Source organism: Diachasma alloeum, unplaced genomic scaffold (assembly GCF_001412515.2).
Source record: "Diachasma alloeum isolate Michigan unplaced genomic scaffold, Dall2.0 Dall_scaffold_00308, whole genome shotgun sequence".
Classification (NCBI taxonomy): Eukaryota; Metazoa; Arthropoda; class Insecta; order Hymenoptera; family Braconidae; genus Diachasma; species Diachasma alloeum.
Genome location: NW_021680447.1, coordinates 1065960 through 1088090, shown reverse-complemented (window position 1 = coordinate 1088090; position 22131 = coordinate 1065960). Strand labels below are relative to the sequence as shown.

Sequence of the window (22131 nt, the reverse complement as noted above, 5' to 3'; positions counted from 1 at the left end):
TAGATAATTTAATGATTACGATGTATGCATTGTCAGGATAAATAAACACATCACGATGCGATCGCTTTACATCCGAATACGGAATTCCGATCGTGCTTCCCTGATTGGCCCACGTGTTCGGTATTTATATCATTTTGTTGGATAAAATGGTAAATTTAGATTGCGGTTGAGTGTACACCTCTGTCGTGATATTGCAAGCTCTTACGTCAGGAGTCATACGATTGGATAAAAGTATATTCTCGGTATTCGCTTCAGGTTACATCAATCGGTTCACGATTTTTTGTCTGGTGTAGCTCAGATTTCTTCCCCAGATGAAAAATTATATACGGAGAAAATTATTTGGTGAAGTTCACCAACTAGTTGTTGAATTTCAACAGCTAGTTGGTGAATTTCAATAACAACAACTACACTGAGAGAAAAATATAATTCTTCTGACTATATTCCATCACCATCGAATTATAGTCAAAAAGTCCTCAACAATTTTTCATGGGTTACGGTAACTATGGCCGGAGAAGTAATTACTACAATGGAATGTAGTCATTGCAACTATTTTATAGTTCTCCTCACAATAGATTTGTCGTGGTCACTTTTGAAAAATTACGCTTGTGAAGTTACTATAATGTTATGTGCCGGATACAAAAAATATCGTATCGTTCACCAAAATGCCTCAACTATTTTCTTATTGTAAATCGAACTTCAGATTTTTCTCTCAGTGTGGTTGTTGAAATTAACCAAATAATTTTCTCTGTGTACTCTGGGAAATATATTGTTAAATTTATAAAATGGGTTTGTATTGGCTGGATTCACTGTTAAAAATTTTCTGAATTGTCTAAATTGTCTGAATTTTCGGTGCCATATTCGGGAAATTTGTATCGTGTTTCAATTCTACTGAAATTTCAGAAAATCTTGTCATTGAAAATTCAGAATCTCGTGGGAAAATAAAACGACTGTAAATTTCGGTTCCATTTTTCCCTGAAAATGAATAGAAAACCAGAAAATTGTGGTGAATATATTCTTGAATTTTCAGGATAGTGACACTGAATGCCATTTAGGGAGAAAAACCCATAAAATTTCAAATTGCATTGGAAATTCAATACAATTCAATACTGAATATTCATATCAGATTGGAAGTTCAAATAAATTAAGAAATTCGCGTGTTTATGCCCCTTAAAAGTCTGGAATTTTACAGAATTTTCAGCGAAACCTAAAATTTCATGATTTTTTCCCCTAAATCGCATTCAGTGTCACTGTCCTGAGAATTGATAGTCAACTGTCCACGAAATTTCATTTCTTTTTAACAGTGTTGCATCAAACTTAATTAACCTCTCAAGTACAGCATCCACATGTCATATGGACCTGAGCGAAAACATGACTCTTTTCAAAATAATATGATTTCGATCCTATGATACATAATAAATTGAACCCACACAATAAGAAATTTGCATGGTACAGCTTTAATTTCATATGGGTTCAATAATGTTTCATCCATCAGAAGTTATCAAATCTCAGAGATATCGAGCCCTCGTTATACTTGCCAACAGAAGGGCCCCGTATGTTAAGAAAATTCTCAGTTAGGTATGGAAATAAATAAAAATAATCGGCGGATCAATTTTGATCGAAAGTTCATCGAAGGTATTTCACGAAAAAACGTGGTGTAATGATGTATCATCACTATTTGCCAATAATACTACTAATTACGCAGTATTTAGTCGATATTGACAATCAAATGACTGAATAAAAGCACTCTACCACGAATCCCTATAACAGTGGGATAACTTTGATCTCGACATACATTTATTCGGACGATTTATTTGGTCAACAGAGCTTGGTGCCACCAGTCCATTATATTTTTTTTGTGGGGGTGTATTCATTTTTTCAAAGAGGGTTCATTCATTTTTCATAGCAGAAACGTAAGTCAACAGAAGTGGCAATATTGAACTAGTGTTGGAATTAATTTGTGTTGTAACTGAATAGGAAAAAATATAGTTAAATGCACCGTTGGAATTGGAATTTCATGGGCAGTTGAGTAGAAATGTTCAGGAGAACGAAATTCGATTCTATTGAGGGACGAAAAAAGTATGAAATTTTAAATTTCACTGAAAATTCAACGGAAATGAAATGAACGATTTATTTATTCTTATAACTGTTATTTTATTTAAATAAATCATGCAGTTAAAATTACATTTAAAATGAAAATTTAAAAAAGCTTTGATTTAGTTGCCTTAATAACGTATGCATTGAAAAAAAATGAAATAAATGTCGGCTACTCAGAAATTAATTTTGTAATTGAAAAAAACATTTTTTTTTCAGTTTTCTCATTTTTCTACTGTTTCATACGATATAAAAACTATTATTCTGAGTAGTTCAACATTACGTACGTTCAACGTACGTTTTTCAATGATTCAACTACTCAAAAAAAAAAAACAGTAAACCGAGAAAAGTGACCTTTTCCATGATCAAATTGAGATAATCGAAAAAATATCTAGTTTTATTCAATGGAATCTAGCAAACATTTTGAGAAAGATTTGAATCGGATGAGAATTGTGGTGCGAGCAGCATTTTAAAGACACGAAAAAAGACTGTTTCGACTGTCCTACGGGGTAAAATGGGCTCGGTACGAAATTTTTCAGAGTTTTCAAGGTTGAAGGTTTCCACCTTAACCGGAAATCTATTTATTCATCAGAATAATATATATATTCTACTACCTCAACAATTATATGATCCACCCCAGTTTGCACCGGTTATTGGCAGTCCTCGTCATCATTCACTCTGCCTCACCTCTCTCGCCCATTGACTCAGTTCAGTATCATTAGAAGCTTGCGGGATACCGGCGACGTCGACGTCGTTTTGACGCGGTGTGTCGTAGCTCGGGGGGTTGACTTTGTTCGTTTTGTCGTTGCGTAAGTAACTGTCTGGACGTCGGGTCGCCGCTGAGGCGTCAGTCAGTGAAGTGCCGTCAAAGCTCTTTGGTGTGTGTATGATATCAGATCAGCAGCCCTCCATAGTGTCATTGAAAATTGTTTTTCATTCAGTCCTAAAACACAAGTTCCGGAAGTCGACTCTGGGGATTAAAAGTAATAAAGGGGTTTGGGGTGAATGACCTTGTCACGGGGGGCAATTTGTTGGTCGAGGATTCGGAGTCGGTGATTTTTACGATATAATAAGAACAATAATAAACTTTTGATAATTTTCGACTGAATTTTCCGTGCCAAATTCCGGTAATTTTTATCGTGTTCAAGTCCCACAGAAATTTTAGGAAATCTTGTCATTGAAAAATTAAATATTTCATTGATTTTCGGTTCAAATGATCTGGAAATCAATAAAATACTTCATTTTTCAGTTCTATTGTTCTGTGAAAATTCAGAAAAATCGGGAAAATTCAGGGGAAAATTGAAAATTCATGTCATTTTGTTTCCGAATATTCATGTTCCACTGAAAATTCAATCAAGTTGTGAAATTTCCATCTCACTCCCACTGAAAACTCGAAATTTCGTAATCATTTTTTCCCTAAATCCGATTCAATGTCACTCCTATGAGACAATAACTTTCATGAAATTTTAAAAAATTTCTAAGAGTGTAGTTGCTGGAATTATTATTCATCTTCGTAGCTGTCATCAAGGCATAAGTTCATGGGGAATGTCGTGAAAATAATAAACTGCACTAGGTTATTGTCCATTCGCGACGTTTCGCGTATAATCCAAGGCATGTCCCTAGAAAACACGTTTTTCTTAAGATAGTCCCCATCTTTGCTATAAATAATGTTTATAATAGTCCCTACTATTGAAAAAAAATTTGACCAGCGGTACTACAGAGTTGAGGAGATAATAGATAAGGAAATGGGGCTTCTAACAGGCGAGACATGGGCCAAACGAGCGTTATGGGTCCCCTGAACTCGATTTTTCCGTCTTATGAGAAAACGGTTGTTACAATGTTCTTAAAAAACGGATCCGTGGTATATTGATGAATTCCGAAATTTTGCACTGCATAGTTTCTACGATATTCAACTCTAAAAAATAGAAAATTCGTGAGAGCATTCCTTATTTGATGCAATAAATTAATTAACGAATAATTTCTTATTCGATTCAAGTAGTTATTGTCGCTTGTATCAACAACACATGAGAATGGAAGATCTCAATAATTTATGAGGATGCAATAAATTGAGATATTTGGAATTTTTTCCGAAAATCCACAGGGACTAACTTTTGCGTCCGATGGTCTTGGGATATACCTTAATGATATCCAAGTGTCCTTTACAGTTTACTACAGATCACACTATAGATTCAACCATTTCCAGTCATCAAATTTATCAATTAAATTGCGTGAGAAAAATGTAAAAAAAAATCATGAATATTCAATGTCATTCAAATTACATTTTGCACCGAATTATTTATTTTGTTAAACATTCGTTGTTGATAAAAATAATTAATTGAAATTGTTTAAGCTTTTGGAGACCTTATTTTTTTCGGCAGAATTAATTTTATACTTAATCCAATCAATTATTTGAAATCGTCAGAGCCAATTTTTACTCCCGTCATTGTATCAATACCGAGTCAAACCTCGTTTGACCTGGAAAGCTTTTTCTCAAGGGCAATGGCACTGCGGATGGTACACCGAGACGTCGTGTATACATTGTCTAACCCCTAATTTTAGAATGCTTTGTACGCATCCACTTGCACGTTGTGAAAAATAATGTCACTCGGTAGTAGTGCCTGCTCTCGTAATGCAATCACAGCTGCAGCATTGCTGTGCTATGGAGAATCATTGAGGCATTTCTCTACTGAAAAAAGTAGATGATGACATTGATCCGGAATTTATTCGAGGCATTTAGAACATCGGTTGGATTATGTTTTTTAAGTTTCACAAGCAATATTTATTCTCCATCATTTTTGGATGGATTAGCGAGATGTTTTCGGTCACAGATCTATTTTGCTAAATTATTGCAGAAAATAACGCGTTATACATTCAGAGAAATGATGCATTTGCATCAAATCAAATTTTGTAATGGAAATTTGTCTACTCACTTGAAAATGAATGGAAAATGCATTTTTTTCAATCAAAATGTTTTGATTGTATCAAATTAATAAATTACCAATGCGGAATAAATTATGGACTTATAATTGGATTTATTTAATCGAAATGAGGGGTTATTAAATGCTAATGAATTCGTTGTTTCCGGCGGTAAACAGTGATTTCATTTATAACTGGCAAAGTATTTACTTGAATCAAGGAAAAATTTGTTTATCTCGAAAAAATATTCATCTGATGCGAATGAAAGCGTTAATGAGAATGAGGTTGAAGCTGAATGAAAGCATTATGAGCTGGTTAAATAAACCTCTCTATTTTTCTTGTTCTACTATAGTATATTACGAAAATATTTTTACTTTTTTGACGTATGTCTTTTAAGAGGACAAGATTGAAAGTGAAATTAGCTTCAATATTTCGATAATTATGTATTATGTCAATGTTGGAAGACTTAACTTATTTTGGCATTCTTTATATTTTCTAGTAATTGAAAAAAAAAATCTGGAGAAGATGTAGAAAAATTCTGGAAAAATTCGAATACAATTTAACGACTTCACCGTTAGGAAAGAATTGAAATTTCGTGGACAACTTGGTAGAAATTTATCAGGTGAAGAAAGTACAATTCCGTTTAGAGAGAAAAAAAGTTATGAAATACCAAATTTCAGTGAAAATTCAATAGAATTTCAATTTTTTTAGCAGCAGGAGAGAGCAGAATTCCCTAGCTCTCTTGAATCTTCAATCATCAAATGATCACGTAAATATTGGGTGCCAAGTTAGGCTTAAATTTCATTTATTTGAAAATTTATGAATATTATTTACCTGAATGCACCTCATTTCTATTAATTTTCGTGGCCTAATTGACTGAAACTTACTGTTTCCATCAATGCTTGCATCAAATTGTGTATTTTTAATGACAACATTCTCTGAAATATCAGCCAAAAATTTTCAATAGTGTATGGTAAACGTTTTATATATTTTGAATCAATGTTAGTGATAGGATCGCTAAAATCGTTCGTTCATTCGGAATTATATCTACTGGAGAATCTCTAGTTGTTCGATCCACCCAATAACATTCTCTCCCCCTCCCCAGACCAAATCATGAATGAGAAACTTCCATTCAGTCACTTCTAATCTCGATAAACAAAGCAAAAATAATACTTTCTTGTGTGCACACAAGAAAAAATTTAATAGAAAAAAATTCTTTTGGGTTTCTATTAAACTTTCTATTAGTTTTAGGTCGATTCTATTGAATATGTTCAATGAAAAATATTCTATAGAAGAAGTCAATAGAATTCGATTTTCATATGAAGGTTCGCATATTTCCACCCAATGCCATCAATTCTTTAGCGAAAAAACCTAATTTCCGCCATAAGACAACTAAAATCATTCGTTCATTCAGAAATATATCCATTGAAAAATCCCCAATTGTTCTATCCACCCAATAAAATTCTCTCCCCCTCCCCAGACCAAGTCATGAATGAAGAACTTCCATTCAGTCACTTCTAATCTCGATAAACAAAGCAAAAATAATACTTTCTTGTGTGCACACAAGAAAAAAATTAATAGAAAAAAATCCTTTTGGATTTCTTTTAAACTTTCTATTAGTTTTTGGTCAATTCTATTGAATATGTTCAATGAAAAATATTCTATAGAAGAAGTCAATAGAATTCGATTTTCATATGAAGGTTCGCATATTTCCACCCAATGTCATCAATTCTTTAGCGAAAAAACCTAATTTCCGCCATACGACAACTAAAATCATTCGTTCATTCAGAAATATATCCATTGAAAAATCCCCAATTGTTCGATCCACCCAATAAAATTCTCTCCCCCTCCCCAGACCAAATCATGAATGAAAAACTTCCATTGATTCTCACTAGATTCCAGAATACTCAGTAAGTCACCCTTAATCTCGATAAACAAACCAAAAATAATACTTCCTGATAACATAAATTCGGTAGACGACCAGTAGATCTGATAAGCCCCTGCATCGATAATTACACACTCAAGTAGATAGTACTGGCGTCACTGGGGGGTAAGACAGCCTGCTGCACTGGTTCTAAATCTCCCTACACGAACAACACTAAAGTCGCGGCCGGGAAGGTATAAAAGGTAGCTGATGATAATCGAGTGCCGTCAGTGATTCGTGACGCGTTGGTGTGACAGATCTATTTCATAATGACTGACACAACGATTGATCGAAACTTTGTCACCGAAAAATTCTAGAGAGTTCTGTATTCCTCGCTGAGTTGTGTTGATGATCATCAACCAGGATTTACGTGATTTGGTTGTATTCACTCGGTTCTGCACAACCCCTTGGACCAATCGAACAGAAATAAGTGCGAAGAACTTGGACTTGATTGTCAGTGATTTTTATGTGCACAAGACGGTTGAGTAAAGTAGTAAGCCAGTGACAGGTGTGCGACAGTGAAAAATTTTTCAAGTTTGCACGGAGGGACACTTATGAAGGGGTCCATCGAAGCGACGAGATCCATCGCTTACTTCATCAGATACATCTGGGATATTGATTGGAAACAGTAATTCAATAAAGGTAAATTGAAAGAAAAATGGAATTTATTGTGGCTCCCACGTTTACCGAAAATGAAGGATCAATAATTGGGGGAGCTAATGCTCCAGCCGACGCAATTGCAATAGTTAGAGATAAAAATATCGAATTATTGGAGATTATCTGCTCATTTTTTACCTGATTCATCCAGTCCAGTGACAATATCTTGTTCGATTAATTTCCAGTGATAAGGGAGATTACATCAGCCTCGTTTCTGCGATTTAATGATGTAGCACATTTTTATCTTATTGTTAACGTAATAGCGCACACTGTTGAAAAATTTTCACTGACATTTCCGGTGAGAGACTTGGATATTTTTAGCAAGTCACTGTTTCACTGAAATTTCAGGGAATTTTTACATTGAAAGTTCACAATTTCATGGGTAAATCCGAGGGAACTGTAAATTTCCATTTAACTATTTCTGAAAAATTAATGAAAAGTCTGGAAAATTTGCAGAAATGTCTTCTTGAATTCCAGATTTCTCTGAACTTTCAGGGAATTTCTTAAAAAATCAAGGAATTCCAAGAATTTTAAAGGCCTTCCCTAAAAATTGATGGGAATTTGGTAGTGAATATTCATTTTCACTTGAAAATTCACGTAAATCAAGGAATTTCTGTTTTTCTGCCGCTAAAAAAACTTTTTTAAAATTTTGTTTTCCGGAAATTTCAGCTAATTTTTTTTAACAGTGTAGAGAAATTTTCGAGAAAATTTTTCAAGAAACGGACGGCCCCGTGATTTTTAAAAACTCGTGACGCTATATCAAATTTTTTAAATCGAGTAACAAAGTTTTGCTAATTCTGCTTAAATCTAGCGTAATTGTAGTGAAAGTGATTTTCATTTTCAATTATTTTGAGAATTTTCTGATACGTAAACTCAGAACATTGGAATTCTTAAATCGAGAATATCGCTCGGGAGTTTATAATTTTTCCCGTTGTAACAGTAATTTACTAACGTCATTAATTTACGAATATCTATGAAATTTATCGTGTTATTCCGCCATAATTCATAAGTCCTTCTTTATTGGAAGTATATCGCCTGACGCTGTGACTGGACTAGTGATAAGTTAATCCTGAATTTTATTTCATTTGAATGTTCTCAGGTTGAAAAAGCGAATTTTTTATTTGAAGAACATTTATCGCGAGGAATAACTTAGTTTTTGGTACTCAATTTTTGAGATTAAAAAATTTAATAATTTATTTATCTAAATTTTTCCTGATTTCTATTCATTCTTATGGAATAATGGAACTTAAATCTACACTTTGAATTTATTTTTTCATGAAATTATGAATTTTCGATGAGGAAATTGCTTGAAATATGAGTAGAACTGTCATTTCATGAAAATTTTCAAACAATCTACAGGAAATTTCAGTCAAAAATGTTTCAACCTTTATTTTTTTATGCTGACACATTGTTAAAAATTTTCAGTTGATATTTCTAATACATTTCGGAGTAATTCTCACCAAATTCTAGTTCCACTGGAATTTCGAATAATTTCGGAAAATTTTCGGAAAAAACCAATGGAAACTGTAAATTTCAGTTCAATTATTCCATAAAAATTAATAGAAATCAGGACAATCCGGGAAAACATATTTTTGAATTTCTAATTAATTTAACATTTTGCGTTATTTAGTAGTAGATATTCATGTTTTTATTGAAAATTCAAGACAATTCATTCGAGGAATTTTCGTCTTTCAGTTTATCAAAATTTTGGAGTTTCATTGAATTTTCCATGAAATCGGACATTCCCTCACTTTTTCCCTCTAAATCGAATTCAATGCAACCCATAAAAATAAAAAAATATAAAAATATAAAAATTACAGTCAACTGACCAAAAAATTTCATTTTTTGCCCAACAGTGTACGCATTCACAGCTAGTTAAACCAAAAAATTCTCTTTTTTTTTCGTTTCCATTACTATAAATTTTTTTCCCCTCAGTCGTTCGATAAGGCGTTCGAGAGGTAATCTCCGTGAGTGTCACTGGACCCCCGCTAATCGGATAATCCCGGGCTTCCTCTTTGCTAGCTTCAGTGACTATTTTCATTCTCGTTTCATCCTCCCTTGAAAGCCTTTCTCGCTGACCCCGCGCTCATACGAATCAAAACGGTAACGGGGTAACTTTTAAAAGGGGATGGAAAATGAAGTCACCAGTTTCTGAGTCTGAATGCAAACTCGGTTTTCTTGTCTCCGACTTGAATTCCATCTCAGCGTCACGGAGAATGAGATAAGAGGACAGATCTACTTGGCTCCTTGAATCGAACACTAATCTTCTAATCTCATCCCTGAGACGTTTCTATAGCTTCTTTTTATTTTCCCTTGAGGAGGTCTCGTTGACGGATTACTACAAATTACTTTCTCGAACCCGTCTTGATAGTGTGGAAGGATTTTTTGAAATAATCCTTCAGGATTTTTTTTAGCATGCGGCAGATATATATGAGTTGTAAAAGTTGCACATGTCAAGTGTAGAAGTCTTCTGTTTGAAATTGGGGAAAATAGAGAAAAATCACAAAAAAAAAATCAAATCATCGTGGAGCTGAATCTAGGGGAGGGTGGGGCAAAACGGCCCCCCTTCAATTGTCAATAACTTGTGAATGACATTGTGAAAATTCCCAGTTTCAACTTCATTTTGAAGATAATTTTTCATTCTTCAAAACGAGCTCTAACTCATCCCAATCGGATTATTGAATCGGAAAATATTGACAATTGAAGGGGGACCGTTTTGCCCCATCCTCCCCTATTTCTATACTGTTACAAATTATCAGTAGTAATACCACGAGACCTCCAAAATTATTGGATATCTCCCGATTGTTTTGTTGCGTAGCAACGAGAGGGAGAAGTTTTGCAGATTAAAATCCCGAGCGCAGAGCGCGAGAGATTTTTGTGCAAAACTTATCCCGATCGTTGATACGCAGGAAAGCATGAGGGAAATGTTCGGTTAATTTTGGAGGTCGAGTGGTATTCGACGGATTATTTTTGTTAATCGGATCCTTCCCAAACCGACTCATTTTGACTTTCTTGATGACTTTCTTTCACTCCACAGGATATTTGACAGTTATTTGGTTAGAGAAACAATTGCAGAGCTAGAGGGAAATTATCAAAAGCTACAGGGAAATTATCAAAAGCTAGGGGGAAATAACCGCTGTAATTTTAATTGGGAAGTACTTCATGTTACTGAATACTGAACTCTGATTGGCCCAGGGAAGACCAGATTCGATGACCAAAAATAATCACTGAAATTTTAAGGAATTTTGTAATTGAAAATTATAATTTCATAGGCAAATCCGTGGAAATTGTAAATTTCAGTTTAATTATTTCGGAAAAATTGATGAAACGTGGGGAAAATTCGGAAGAATCTCTCATTCAATTTCAGATTCCTCGGAATTTTGAAGGAATTCCTTCAAAATTCCTGGAAAATGCATGTAAATTGTGAAATTTCCATCTTTCTGTCGCTAAAAAATTGGGACTTTACTTGATTTTTCAGAGAAACTTGAAATTCCATTGACTTTTCTCCTTAAATCGAATTCAAAATTCTCTTTTTAATCTTTTGTATTTATTTAATTATCTAAACTTTGAAGATCTAAATTTTCTTGTCTCTTTGGAACTGTTTAGGGAACATGTTAAAAATCTGAGAAAAAATGGAAAGCCCACCTTATGACAAGAAGCCATGACATAAGTGAAAGCTTGAAATTTTTTCATGTTTGGAACCTTTTTCCATTGATCATTCATGAACAATAAATTTTCTAAGAAATACATTTTCCTCCAAACGTACAGTGCAGAATGAACTTAAAAAAGAAATCACAATCTAGATACTTGTAGTAGCCCCGATCAATAAAATTCTTATTTGTCCAGGTGAAATAATGTTTTTTTTTACTACAAAAGACTTTTGTTTGCAATGAACAATTCGGAATAAATACTGAATAACTCTAGCAATTCCATTTGATTTCATTGTGATTTTCGTATTGATTTTGAATTTCAATTGAAAATTTCAAACAATGGAAACCCGAAATGTGCAATACATGTGAGCAATATTTCGAGCACACTAAAACATATTTTTCCCATGCGTCTCTATATTTACTCATCCACCCGGTGGCAATGGTATCCGAATTAATGGGATAAAATCGATCAGTGGAGGCGGTTGATGAGAAATCTGGATGAACGTTAATTCTCATCCAACTATGCCTGTGAGATTTCTTGAAGGTTTATTGCCTAAATTCCCAGGGTAATCGATGAGCAATGGAATCTGGTAATTTACTGCCTCGTGATTTGCAGCATTCCGTGAATAATGCCAGCATAATTGCGGGGTTATATGAAATTAAGACAGACAAAATGATAATGAAAGAATCGTCTCTTAAAAGTCGATTAGCTTACGGAGAGGGAACTTCTAGAAAAAGTACTGTGGAAATCACGTGAAAAATTGCTGTTTAAAACTTATCACTGTTATAAATTTTTGGTACACGTCTTGGAAATTTATATTAAATGATAGTTACAGGGAAATTTCCTGGAATTTAATCATTGAATATTTAGTTTTATAAGAAAATGAATGGGACTTGTTAATTTCCGTTCAATTATTCCATGAAAATAAATAGAAATTACCAAGATTCGAGTAAACATATTATAAAATTTTTCATTAGTTGAAAAATTGTAAGAATTTGGTAGTGGATGTTTATGATTTGATCGAAAATTCAAATATGTTGGGGAATTCTCGTCCTTCGTTGCTTAACAATTTGGGATTTCCGGAATTTTCAGTGAATTTTTGAATTTTATTCTTGGAAGGGAACAGCTCCACTCATATTCCAAGAGGTATCGTAATGGGAAATCCCCAATTTTATGAAAAAATTAATGGAAACTGTAAATTTGAGTTCGATTAGTCTCCGAAAATTGGTAAAAATTGGGAAAATTCAAGAAAATATTTTCTTGAGTCTTCAATTAATTGAACCTTTTGCACAATTTGATCCTAAATATTCATATCTTGACTGAAAATTCAACCAAGTTGGAGAATTCATGTCTTCTTGTTGCTGAAAGTAGTCGAATTCAACTCAGTAGTGAAGTGGTAAACGGAGATAAATCGACTTATCTCCCAGTTGAGTTTTTCAGGAACATTTCCGAATCTGAAGGAAATCGCGAAATTTTCGTAATTACATTTGTTGTAGCACTCAATCGGCTCCACAAAAAAGTTTATAACAAAAATTTTGCTATCTCTCTTCCATTCCGAGATATTGATTGAGAACTGGTCAATAGTCAAAATTGACTCATCTCCTGTTACCACTTCGCTGCTGAACTGAATTTTCAGTGAAATTTGAACTTTCATCATTTTTTCCGCCTCAATTTGAATTCGATGTTGCACCTCTGACATTTATGATGAAACTGTTTATGAAATGTTATTCTTTCTAACAGTGTAAGATGCCTGATGCCTGATGCCCGGTAACGCTTTCATAAAAATCATGTTGTGAATTTTGAGTGTCACATAAAAATTACGTTCCAATCAGTATAAATTCTACTATTGAAAGGCAAAACTCACTTTTCTCTCCCCAATTTTGCTATGTTTTAACGTGAATTCTCTGCAATTCAAATAAAAATTCCCAAAAAAAAAGATGTCACCTCACGATTACGTTTTGACAAGCCCTTTCTTCTCCGTGCTGTAGTTAATTATTTCTCCGTGTTTGTCATTCAGAAAAAAGAATAAGATTTGACCGAAGAAATTTTCGCATTTTGCGATTTCATTCGCTCTAACACTACTTCGGATTGATTCATACACCGCAGGATATTTATAATTAGATGGTCTATACCTACATCATCCGGCTAAAATTTTCATTGGATTTTCATGTTAACTCCACTCGCCTTTATAAGTTGGGTAATTAAAATTGTAGCAGACTCTGTGTCTATGTGAATGTCCGTATGGGTGTCGCCAAAAGTGGCACATCAAAGCACAAACCTCATCACAAGGCCTTCTCTCGAAATAAACCTGGCAAGCATCATCGGACGTGTTTTGCAATCATAAGAGACGACTCGACGAGGAAATATTGATATTCACACTGTTGATGATGGCTCCTTCAATTTTCCCAGACGTGTCCCCTGTTGTGAGAACTTTTTTCGATACACGGAGAGAAACGTTGGATAAAAATTACGTAGAAAATCGTGGAAAATTTTACTGTACGAAAGGTAATCATGCACTGTTAGAAAATTACTTCTGACATTTCGAGTAAAAAATCTTCGGTAAATTTTTGATAATGACTGGTTCACACGAAATTTTCATGTATTTTGTTATTGAAAAATCAATTGAATTCTGGAGTATTCAATAGAATTACAATTTTCAAGTCCACATGATGATGAAAATAATTAACTAATTTGAAAATTCAAGCAACAATTTCCATGAATTCTCAATCCACTGAAAATTCAGCCCCGGTCTGGAATATCCATTTTTTCAGTGCAAATTTTCTGGTTATTCATATTGAGAATAATCCCGGTTCGCCTCCTATCTCATCCAAATCACATTCAATCATTTCCTATGACGTCACAAAGATGTGGGACGCTATATAAATTCCTTTCTTTAATATAAAAATGTGGAACGCTTCCTGAATTTGAGTGTGATTTCTACCTGAATTTTCAATTCACTGAAAATTCTGTTGAATGTGATGTTCGATTCCCGCAATGAATTTGAAAGTTCTAGATGTTCTTGAAATATCAGTCATAATCTAACATGGAAAACCCAATTATTCTGAATTTCCAACCTGAATGAGTGATTTCATGAACGATTTCATCTTCAATTGAATTCAAATTCACAACATTGTATAAAAAAAAATCACAACATTGAGAAATCAAGTGCAACTATTATTGAACTTTCAAAAAATTTCTAACAGTGTGGAGCGAAATGTAATTCAGTCAAAAAAACATTGTTTGGTAAAAGAAACACTTCTATGGATGCAAAAATTATCCTCTTGCACTGCTGGAAAGGATTAGTTATTATTGACAAATGCATTTGGTTGGAAATGTTCAATCGTTAATAGTTAAGAAATACGAATATGAAATCGTAAATTGCGTTTATGTAACTGTGATTAACGAATACAAAATGGTAAACTACTTGACTTCATAACAAAAACGAATGTCTAAATTGCACACACCTTTTGTAGACATTTTTCAGACACTAAAAAACGTCTGAATAAAATGAAAATGTGTCTGAATTTCAGACGAACAGGTGCCCAAAAATCTTAGTTGATGTTTGAAACTCAAACAAATTTTCATTTTATTCAGATCCACGGAGAAATTTTTTAGAAAAATTCTAGTGCTAGCACGGGAAAAGAGGCGCAAAGAAATTCCCAGAAATTTTACCAGAAATACCAAGAAATTTTACCTTAACAGCACTAGAATTTTTCACAGCCAGTGGATTGCAATTTTTTTCAGTACTCGTACTAGAATTTTTCTAGAAAAGTTCTCTCCGGGTGTTTTTTAGTATCTGAAAAATGTCTACAAAAGGTGTGTAAAATTCAGAGATTCGTTTTTGCTGTGTTCGGTAATTTTTCTCCAACTTTTATCTCCGCGTATAATCTCAAATCTAGTGAGTATTCGTAAATCGTCAGATTTATTAATGTAAATCAAGTGATAGTATTCATAATCAATAAAGTTGATAATAAATAACCACCTTCATTTATGTAAATGAAGCGGTAGCATTCATAATCAGCTGATGGGAAATTTTGCATCTATGTAGATAATGAATCCCATAAAGTGCATCAAAAGCACAAAACGGGTGAGTGAGCATTGTTGGCCACATAATTACGGTATTTCGTATGGAGAAAGATCGACTGGTGGGTAATTGGGAAAAATATTCAGCATCACAGAGAGAGAGGGACAATACCCGAGGTGATGTTGGTGAACTAAAATTTCCTCGTTTGGGGTTTCACGTTGCATTTTGCTCTCGAATGGACACTTTGGGATAGTTTAAATTTCCGTTTTGGATTTATATTCCTGTTTATATCCCGCCCTTGAGATGGGCATAAGGAAACATACCCTACCGGTGTGAGAAATTTTACTGTGCAGGGGAATAATTTTTGCACCCATAGATGTGTTTTTTTACCGAACGCATCGTAAAATATGCTCCACAAACAGGTATTCTTTCATTGAACTACATTTCGCTCCACTACTGCCTTCCGTACAGTAAAATTTGCCGCGATTTTCTAGGTAATTTTTATCCAACTTTTCTCTCCGTATATACTCCGCCAGCTTTTTTTCTTGTTTAACAAGATTTTTATTCGTCAATCCGTCAGCCAACGGCTACATCGAAATAGGAGAATAAAATCCTATATCGGGGAAAGAGCTCGCGACGAATTTACTGAACATGAGGGTAATTTGTGCCGAAATTATCAAATTTACTCTGCATTCTATCAAAACGTATTCCAGTGAACGTGAATAATTGCTCAATATTACGTTAATTTTTCTGTAACGGAGAATGATGTTCCACCGAATGCAATCGGTAAAATTTCATTCCTATTCGGCCCCATGACCTTCAGATGGGTGTAAATAAAAAATACCCTGCGGGTGTAAGAAATTTTACTGTACAGCGGGATAATTTTTGCATCCATAGATGTGTTTTTATTACCGAACGAATCGTAAAATATCCTCCACAAACAGGTATTTTTTCATTGAACTACTGTTACGTCAGGAGACGTATCGTGTTTTGCATAATAAATAATGGAATTTAAATATTTAAAATAGAAAATAATGGTAAATAAAGAATTTAAGTAAAAAAAAGAAAAGTAATAGAACAGTGAGTAAAATCGACCGAAATTCCGTATTTGAAACGGGGATAAATTTCGATCGATATTACTCATACGGAATATAAGAAGGGAATTTGAGAAAGACAATGATAATTTTTTCTTTGTAAACGCGAATTCAAGTCACCTTTACTTGGGTGGTCAGGTTGAGTGACATCACTCGAATGATAGTCAAGAAATAGGCCTCGTAGGAAAATGGAATAATAGTGGGAAAATAGGGAAAAATTTATAATAAAAGAAAAAAATTATGAGAAAACTATTGAGTTTGAAATTAACTAGAAAATTAAAGAAAAAGAAGTTAAATCATTTTACATAACGATGACGTGATCGTTAGGTGGTAATGCCTGGTGTTCGTACCGAGGCGTACCTGCTGCATTGACATCATGTGATGCCCCCTCCTTTGACAAAAACATAAAAAATTAATATACACACACGAATTAAGATTAAAATCAGGACGTTTGACAAACGCATCGATGCACCCGCAAAGTTAGTTGGGACAGTTCCTTTGGTTCCGACAGTTCCTCGCGAGTTCCCGATAGAATAGTTCCGGTAGTCCTCCGCGGTTTTCTTCGCGTCTCCAGTTCCGCCATTTTATAGTTATTTTTCAAATAAAGTCTACTCAATAATTTGGATTATGTGGATAAAAAAAAAGAGAAAAAATTTAATAATTAGTGAAATAGAATTATTTTGATTATGCACTAGTAATTTGTGGAATATTTCTTGAAATTCGTGAAATGTGAGAAAAATCAAATTGGTACTTAGACTTGTTGGATAATAACTGTGGAACCACGGAATTGGACAACGTCGAGGAAAACTACGGAGAATCACGATGAGTTGCTTAAATTTTATTATTAATTTTTTTTTATCATTGGGAAATTTGATTTTATTATAAAATGAAATGATTCTTGCGCTGAATGTGGAAACAAAAATTAAATGTTTTAATTTGATTTGTATTTCACGGAAAATTGATTGATTTTATGTTCGTTTGATGACAAAACTTCTTAATTTGATCGAATTTTGATTTAATCAATTTAAATAAATTTTGGTTTTATTAAATAATATTTTTTTTTTATTATTTCAACAATTCACCCGACTCCGATCCCTAGCGATTTCCGGAAGGTAGGCTAAAAATAGGAGAAAATATTACTCATAATTTTTCAGTATTTCTTTGATTAAATATTTTCAAATATTTACTGCGAAATCATGACATAGCACTACATTTCGCTCCACCCCTGCCGTCCGTACAGTAAAATTTCCCGCGATTTCCTAGGTAATTTTTATCCAACTTCTCTCTCCGTGCCCTCTGCCTGTTTTTTTCTTGATTAACAAGGTTTTTATTCACCAATCCGCCAGCCAACGGGTACATCGAAATAGGAGAATAAGGCTCTAATATTCAGGAAAAAGTGAATTCACAAATAGTGAATTTTTTTCCGCTGGGCCGGGAAAATTTACTGAACATGAAGATAATTTCTGAGAATCAAATTTATTCTGCATTCAATCAAAAATTATTCCAGTGAACGTGAATAATTGCTCAATATTATGATAATATATTAATTTTTCTGTAACGGTGAATGATTTTTTACCGACCGCAGTCGGTAGAATTTCATTCCCATTCGGCCCCATGACCTTCAGATGGGTGTAAATAAAAAATACCCTGCGGGTGTAAGAAACATTACTGTACAGAGGGATAATTTTTGCATCCATAGATGTGTTTTTTTTACCGAACGAATCGTAAAATATTCTCCACAAACAGGTATTTTTTCATTGAACAGGATAACACATTTCGCTCCACCACTGCCTTCCATACAGTTAAATTTGCCGCGATTTTCTGTGTAATTTTTATCCAACTTTTCTCTCCGTGCCCTCCGCCAGCTTTTTTTCTTAACAAGGTTTTTATTCGCCAATCCGCCAGCCAACGGTTACATCGAAATAGGAGAATAAAGTCCTATATCGGGGAAAAAGCGCGCGACGAATAGTGACTTTTCCTCCGTTGGCCCAGGAAAATTTACTGAACGCGAGGGTAACTTGTCCCGAAATTGTAAAATTTACCAGGTATTTCTTCATTGAATTACATTTCGCTCCACGATTACTTATCGCACAATAAAATTCGCCACGACCTTCTAGGTAATTTTCCCCGACTTTTCTCTCCGTACAGTTTCATCGTTTTTTTTCTCTTAAATACTTTCCTGAAATTTTCGGAAACTTCCACCTTATCGACAAACATTCTCGTCGAATTGTGGAGCGTTGGACGTTGGCCGTTGCGTATGTGACCCAGAATTCCACTAAAAATAATCTCCCCGTGTGATTTTATCTCATATACGTTGAATTTAGGGAAAAATTGTTATGTAATGAGAGTGCAGATTGCTCAGGGGATTCGTGACTCTGCACAGTTACGTGTCGACTCCTCTCTATTACTCCAAAACTTTTAACAAATGAAGTTTCATATTTAATGACGAAGTGTCGAAGATTGTGAAGGAAAAAAAGCCGAATGAATTGAATTTTAATCTAAAAAAACCTCTCCAACTCTCGATTGAATAGAAAAATCGTGGGGTGACCAGCGGGTATGAATCATGCCGATTCGGCGGATTCATCGAAGCCCATGTACCTGTGAGATTGTGAAACGTGGTGTGAAAACCACATGATGTCCGCCTACGGCAACTGGGCATTCTTCTTTTCCGAATATAACCCTGTGTTACTTGGGTACACCACCCAGGATTAGCGTGTGGCATGGATAATGTCCGGTTAAAGTTTGTTTTAACAGTTTCTGATGGAGTTTTGAGAGTTGCAAAAGTACGTAAGGGTTAGTATACCACTGGCAGTTTAGAGCACCCTTGTACGTTGGAAAATTGAACGACAGTTCTAGAAACTCGCGCCATTGTTACTTTCTTGTATGGAATCCTCACTGAGGATCCGTTGGATCGAGTTCACTGGTATGTTTTTGCGATGAGAAAAAAACAACAAGGGGACAACGGCGTTTTTTTGTAAATGAGTGTAGTAATTGTTGATAATAAATTAGCAATCTGTTGCCGAATGGGTTTTCTTCTTTGTAATTCTTATTGCAGTATTTTTTTCTTCCATTTTTTCATGTCATAGTACTATAATAATTAAAATGTCGTCAAAATTTTGCGTATTATTTCGTTCTGTCGAAACTTCAATTTGTTTTCAGTCCGAGTTTAAGGATATCAAAGTTCTTTGACTATTTTTTCTCCAGTCAAATACATTTCTACGTTTATTCTTCCATTCGGAAGTAAAAATATCTGAAGCCCGATACCAACTGTGCCATCAGTGGTTATCAAAAAAGAGGGGAAAAAATTGAAGGCTTGCACCCTGTCTTTACCTTCCACTGGCTTAACGAAGTCTTGTTTGAGGAGCTTTCATCGCAATAGCAAACTCTCTCCTTTCATGGCGTCTGTAGCCAGGAAAACGTGACCGACAATGAAACTAGTTCTTTGAATTGAAATTCCTTGACCACTGCGGATTGCTCACGATTGACAATATTTTTCACCCTCAGATGTTTCATTAATTATTGACTCGAATTAATTGGTTCTATTTTTCTTTCAGAGTTGTTAACTGAGAATGCGCGATGACGCAGCGGATTTATCAGTGGTCAACGAGCCCTCGCGAGGCCGTACCTCAGGGTATCCAAATGGAGCCCCCGAGAATAAACTCCAATCACCGAGGAAAAATCCTCTCGAGGTGTAAGTATCATCAATTGGTTATGGACAATTGAAATGTTATTTGTAGGCTTGAAAATTACTAGGCTAGTTGCGGAGAAGAAGAGGTAGTAGAATCTAACGAGGAATACACTGGATGCACAGAGAAAATTCATTTTTTGATTTTCGGGAACATGTCCGTGCTTTCCAGGAACATAACTGATGATTGATTTTTAGAAATCTTTCCCCAATTGTTAATGAAAAACTTTTTTCTCCTTGTACGGAAATACGTAGTTTTCACTTATAATGAGTCGTTTATTTAAAATGAGACAAAAAGATCTTTCACGGAAAAAAATAGACTTGATTCAAGTATATTTTATACCTAAATGCACTGTTGAAAATTTTTGTCTGAATTTTCCGTGTCAAATATTGGAAATTTTTATCGTGTTCCAATCCCACGGAAATTTCAAGAAATCTTGTCATTGAAAATTCAGAATCTCGTGGAAAAATCAAACAGAACTGTTCATTTCCTTTCCATTTTTCTCTGAAAATGAATAGCAAACCCGAACGCAAATTTTTTCATCTCAAGACCATTTCTCATCATTTAAAATGATTCAGATTTTGTTACTCAATTAAAAAGTTTTTCACTTTAATTCAATAAACAGTTTATTAGTGTAGGAACAATTCCCTTTAGACCCGTAAGTTCCGTAAAATCAGCGACTTTCTTCTGAAACCTAGAAACTTCTTTTCTCTTTAATGAAGATGATACAGTTCTGACATTCGGAATTTAACGGGAAACCTGGAAAAATATCTATAATACCATCACCTCTGTCCTCTCCATCTCGAGATTGTCCGTCTATCGTAGATTTGTCGGGGGGCAAAGTTTCGAAACAGCAATTATTCTGGTTAATGGATCATTCCCTTTTCTCGTCTGGGGAATCGTCAGAGTGTGTTCCACGGAGTTTTGTACGAGGGTCTCGGGGAAGAACGAGTGCAAGAGAGGCGATGGAGGGATGTCAAGGGTCCAGGGAACAAGTGGAAGTTAGCCAGCTTACAAAGTCTGAGTTCGTTCCACCAATCCTCTTGACACTCACATTTCTGTCCTGTTGTTCTTTTAATCCCCCGTCGAAAAGACTGAATTTACGTATTTCAAACTGCTCGACGACATTTAAAGCAGAACTGTTCAACTCTGCTTTAGGTCATGTATGACAAAATTCAGAGGAAATTTTAGTTTTTCTTTGCGAATTCTTGTGGAAAATTTCCAGTTGTTGTTTCGTTTTTCGCTGCTTACAATACGAAAAAATGAATTTCGATTTTTTGAAATGATCACACGGAGAGAATATAAAATGAAAAATGACGACGTGAATACAGTAATCCAGGAATATGCATGCAGAACTCGCCTTCGACTCGTCCTATAACCACATATTCGCCAGAAAAATTTTCTTCGCCACAGTGACGAAAAATACTATTCGGGTGGAAAATTAATTGTTTATAAATTATTGATAGATAATGCTCATAATTTTTGCAGATTGCATTTTTTTTATTATGTCATCAATCCTCCAAAAGTAAAATTTCTATTTTTTTCAGATTTTTAAAATGTTTCCTATCGGTTCAATATTGAGATTCAAATTCAAACCTGCGATGTTTAAATGATAAAATCTTTGTAAAATGTTCGGAAACTTAGGGTCAAATGAAGCTCAAATGAAAGCTTTGAAGTTCGAATAGCATTTCACTGATGAAAAAATAGTCAAAGCACTTGGATATCCTTAAATAGTAAATTCTCGAGTGTGGCGGATTCTGCATTCTATTTCTCATATTAAGAATTACTATAATATGTTCCCACAGTAAAAAAACAATTTTAAATTTTTTTCCTGCACTTTCCTGCCGCTCGCCAGGGAACAAAGTACGAACTGTTGCAAAAAATGAATTACCAACTAGTTGTTGAATTTCATGAAAATAGTATATTCCTAACCTAGCGAGATAAAATAAACGAGTCGTGCTCACGTGCGGAATTATTACCCGAGCCGAAGGCGAGGGCTTACCTTCGTGCTTACCACGAAGGCGAGGGTGGTAATTTTTTAATTCAGTAACGAAGTGGTAAACGCAGATAAGTCAATTTTGACTATTG

General features: G+C 34.5%; 1 protein-coding gene across 11 annotated transcripts in view; it reads left to right on the top strand.

Annotated features, from left to right (window-relative positions):
* The window catches only part of LOC107039837 (multidrug resistance protein homolog 49), a 67280-nt gene that overhangs the window by 26813 nt on the left and 18336 nt on the right, over window positions 1-22131 (top strand). For 4 of the 11 annotated variants that reach the window (XM_015259666.1, XM_015259673.1, XM_015259664.1 and 1 more), the window contains one exon: window positions 19912-20048. In XM_015259666.1, coding sequence (XP_015115152.1) covers window positions 19934-20048 — 115 coding nt within the window. In that variant the 5' untranslated portion in view covers window positions 19912-19933. Of the gene's footprint in view, window positions 1-2958; window positions 3075-6902; window positions 7574-16870; window positions 16900-17380; window positions 17470-19911; window positions 20049-22131 lie in introns of those variants that run through there. The other 7 variants (XM_015259675.1, XM_015259671.1, XM_015259668.1 and 4 more) reach the window with 6 other exon arrangements.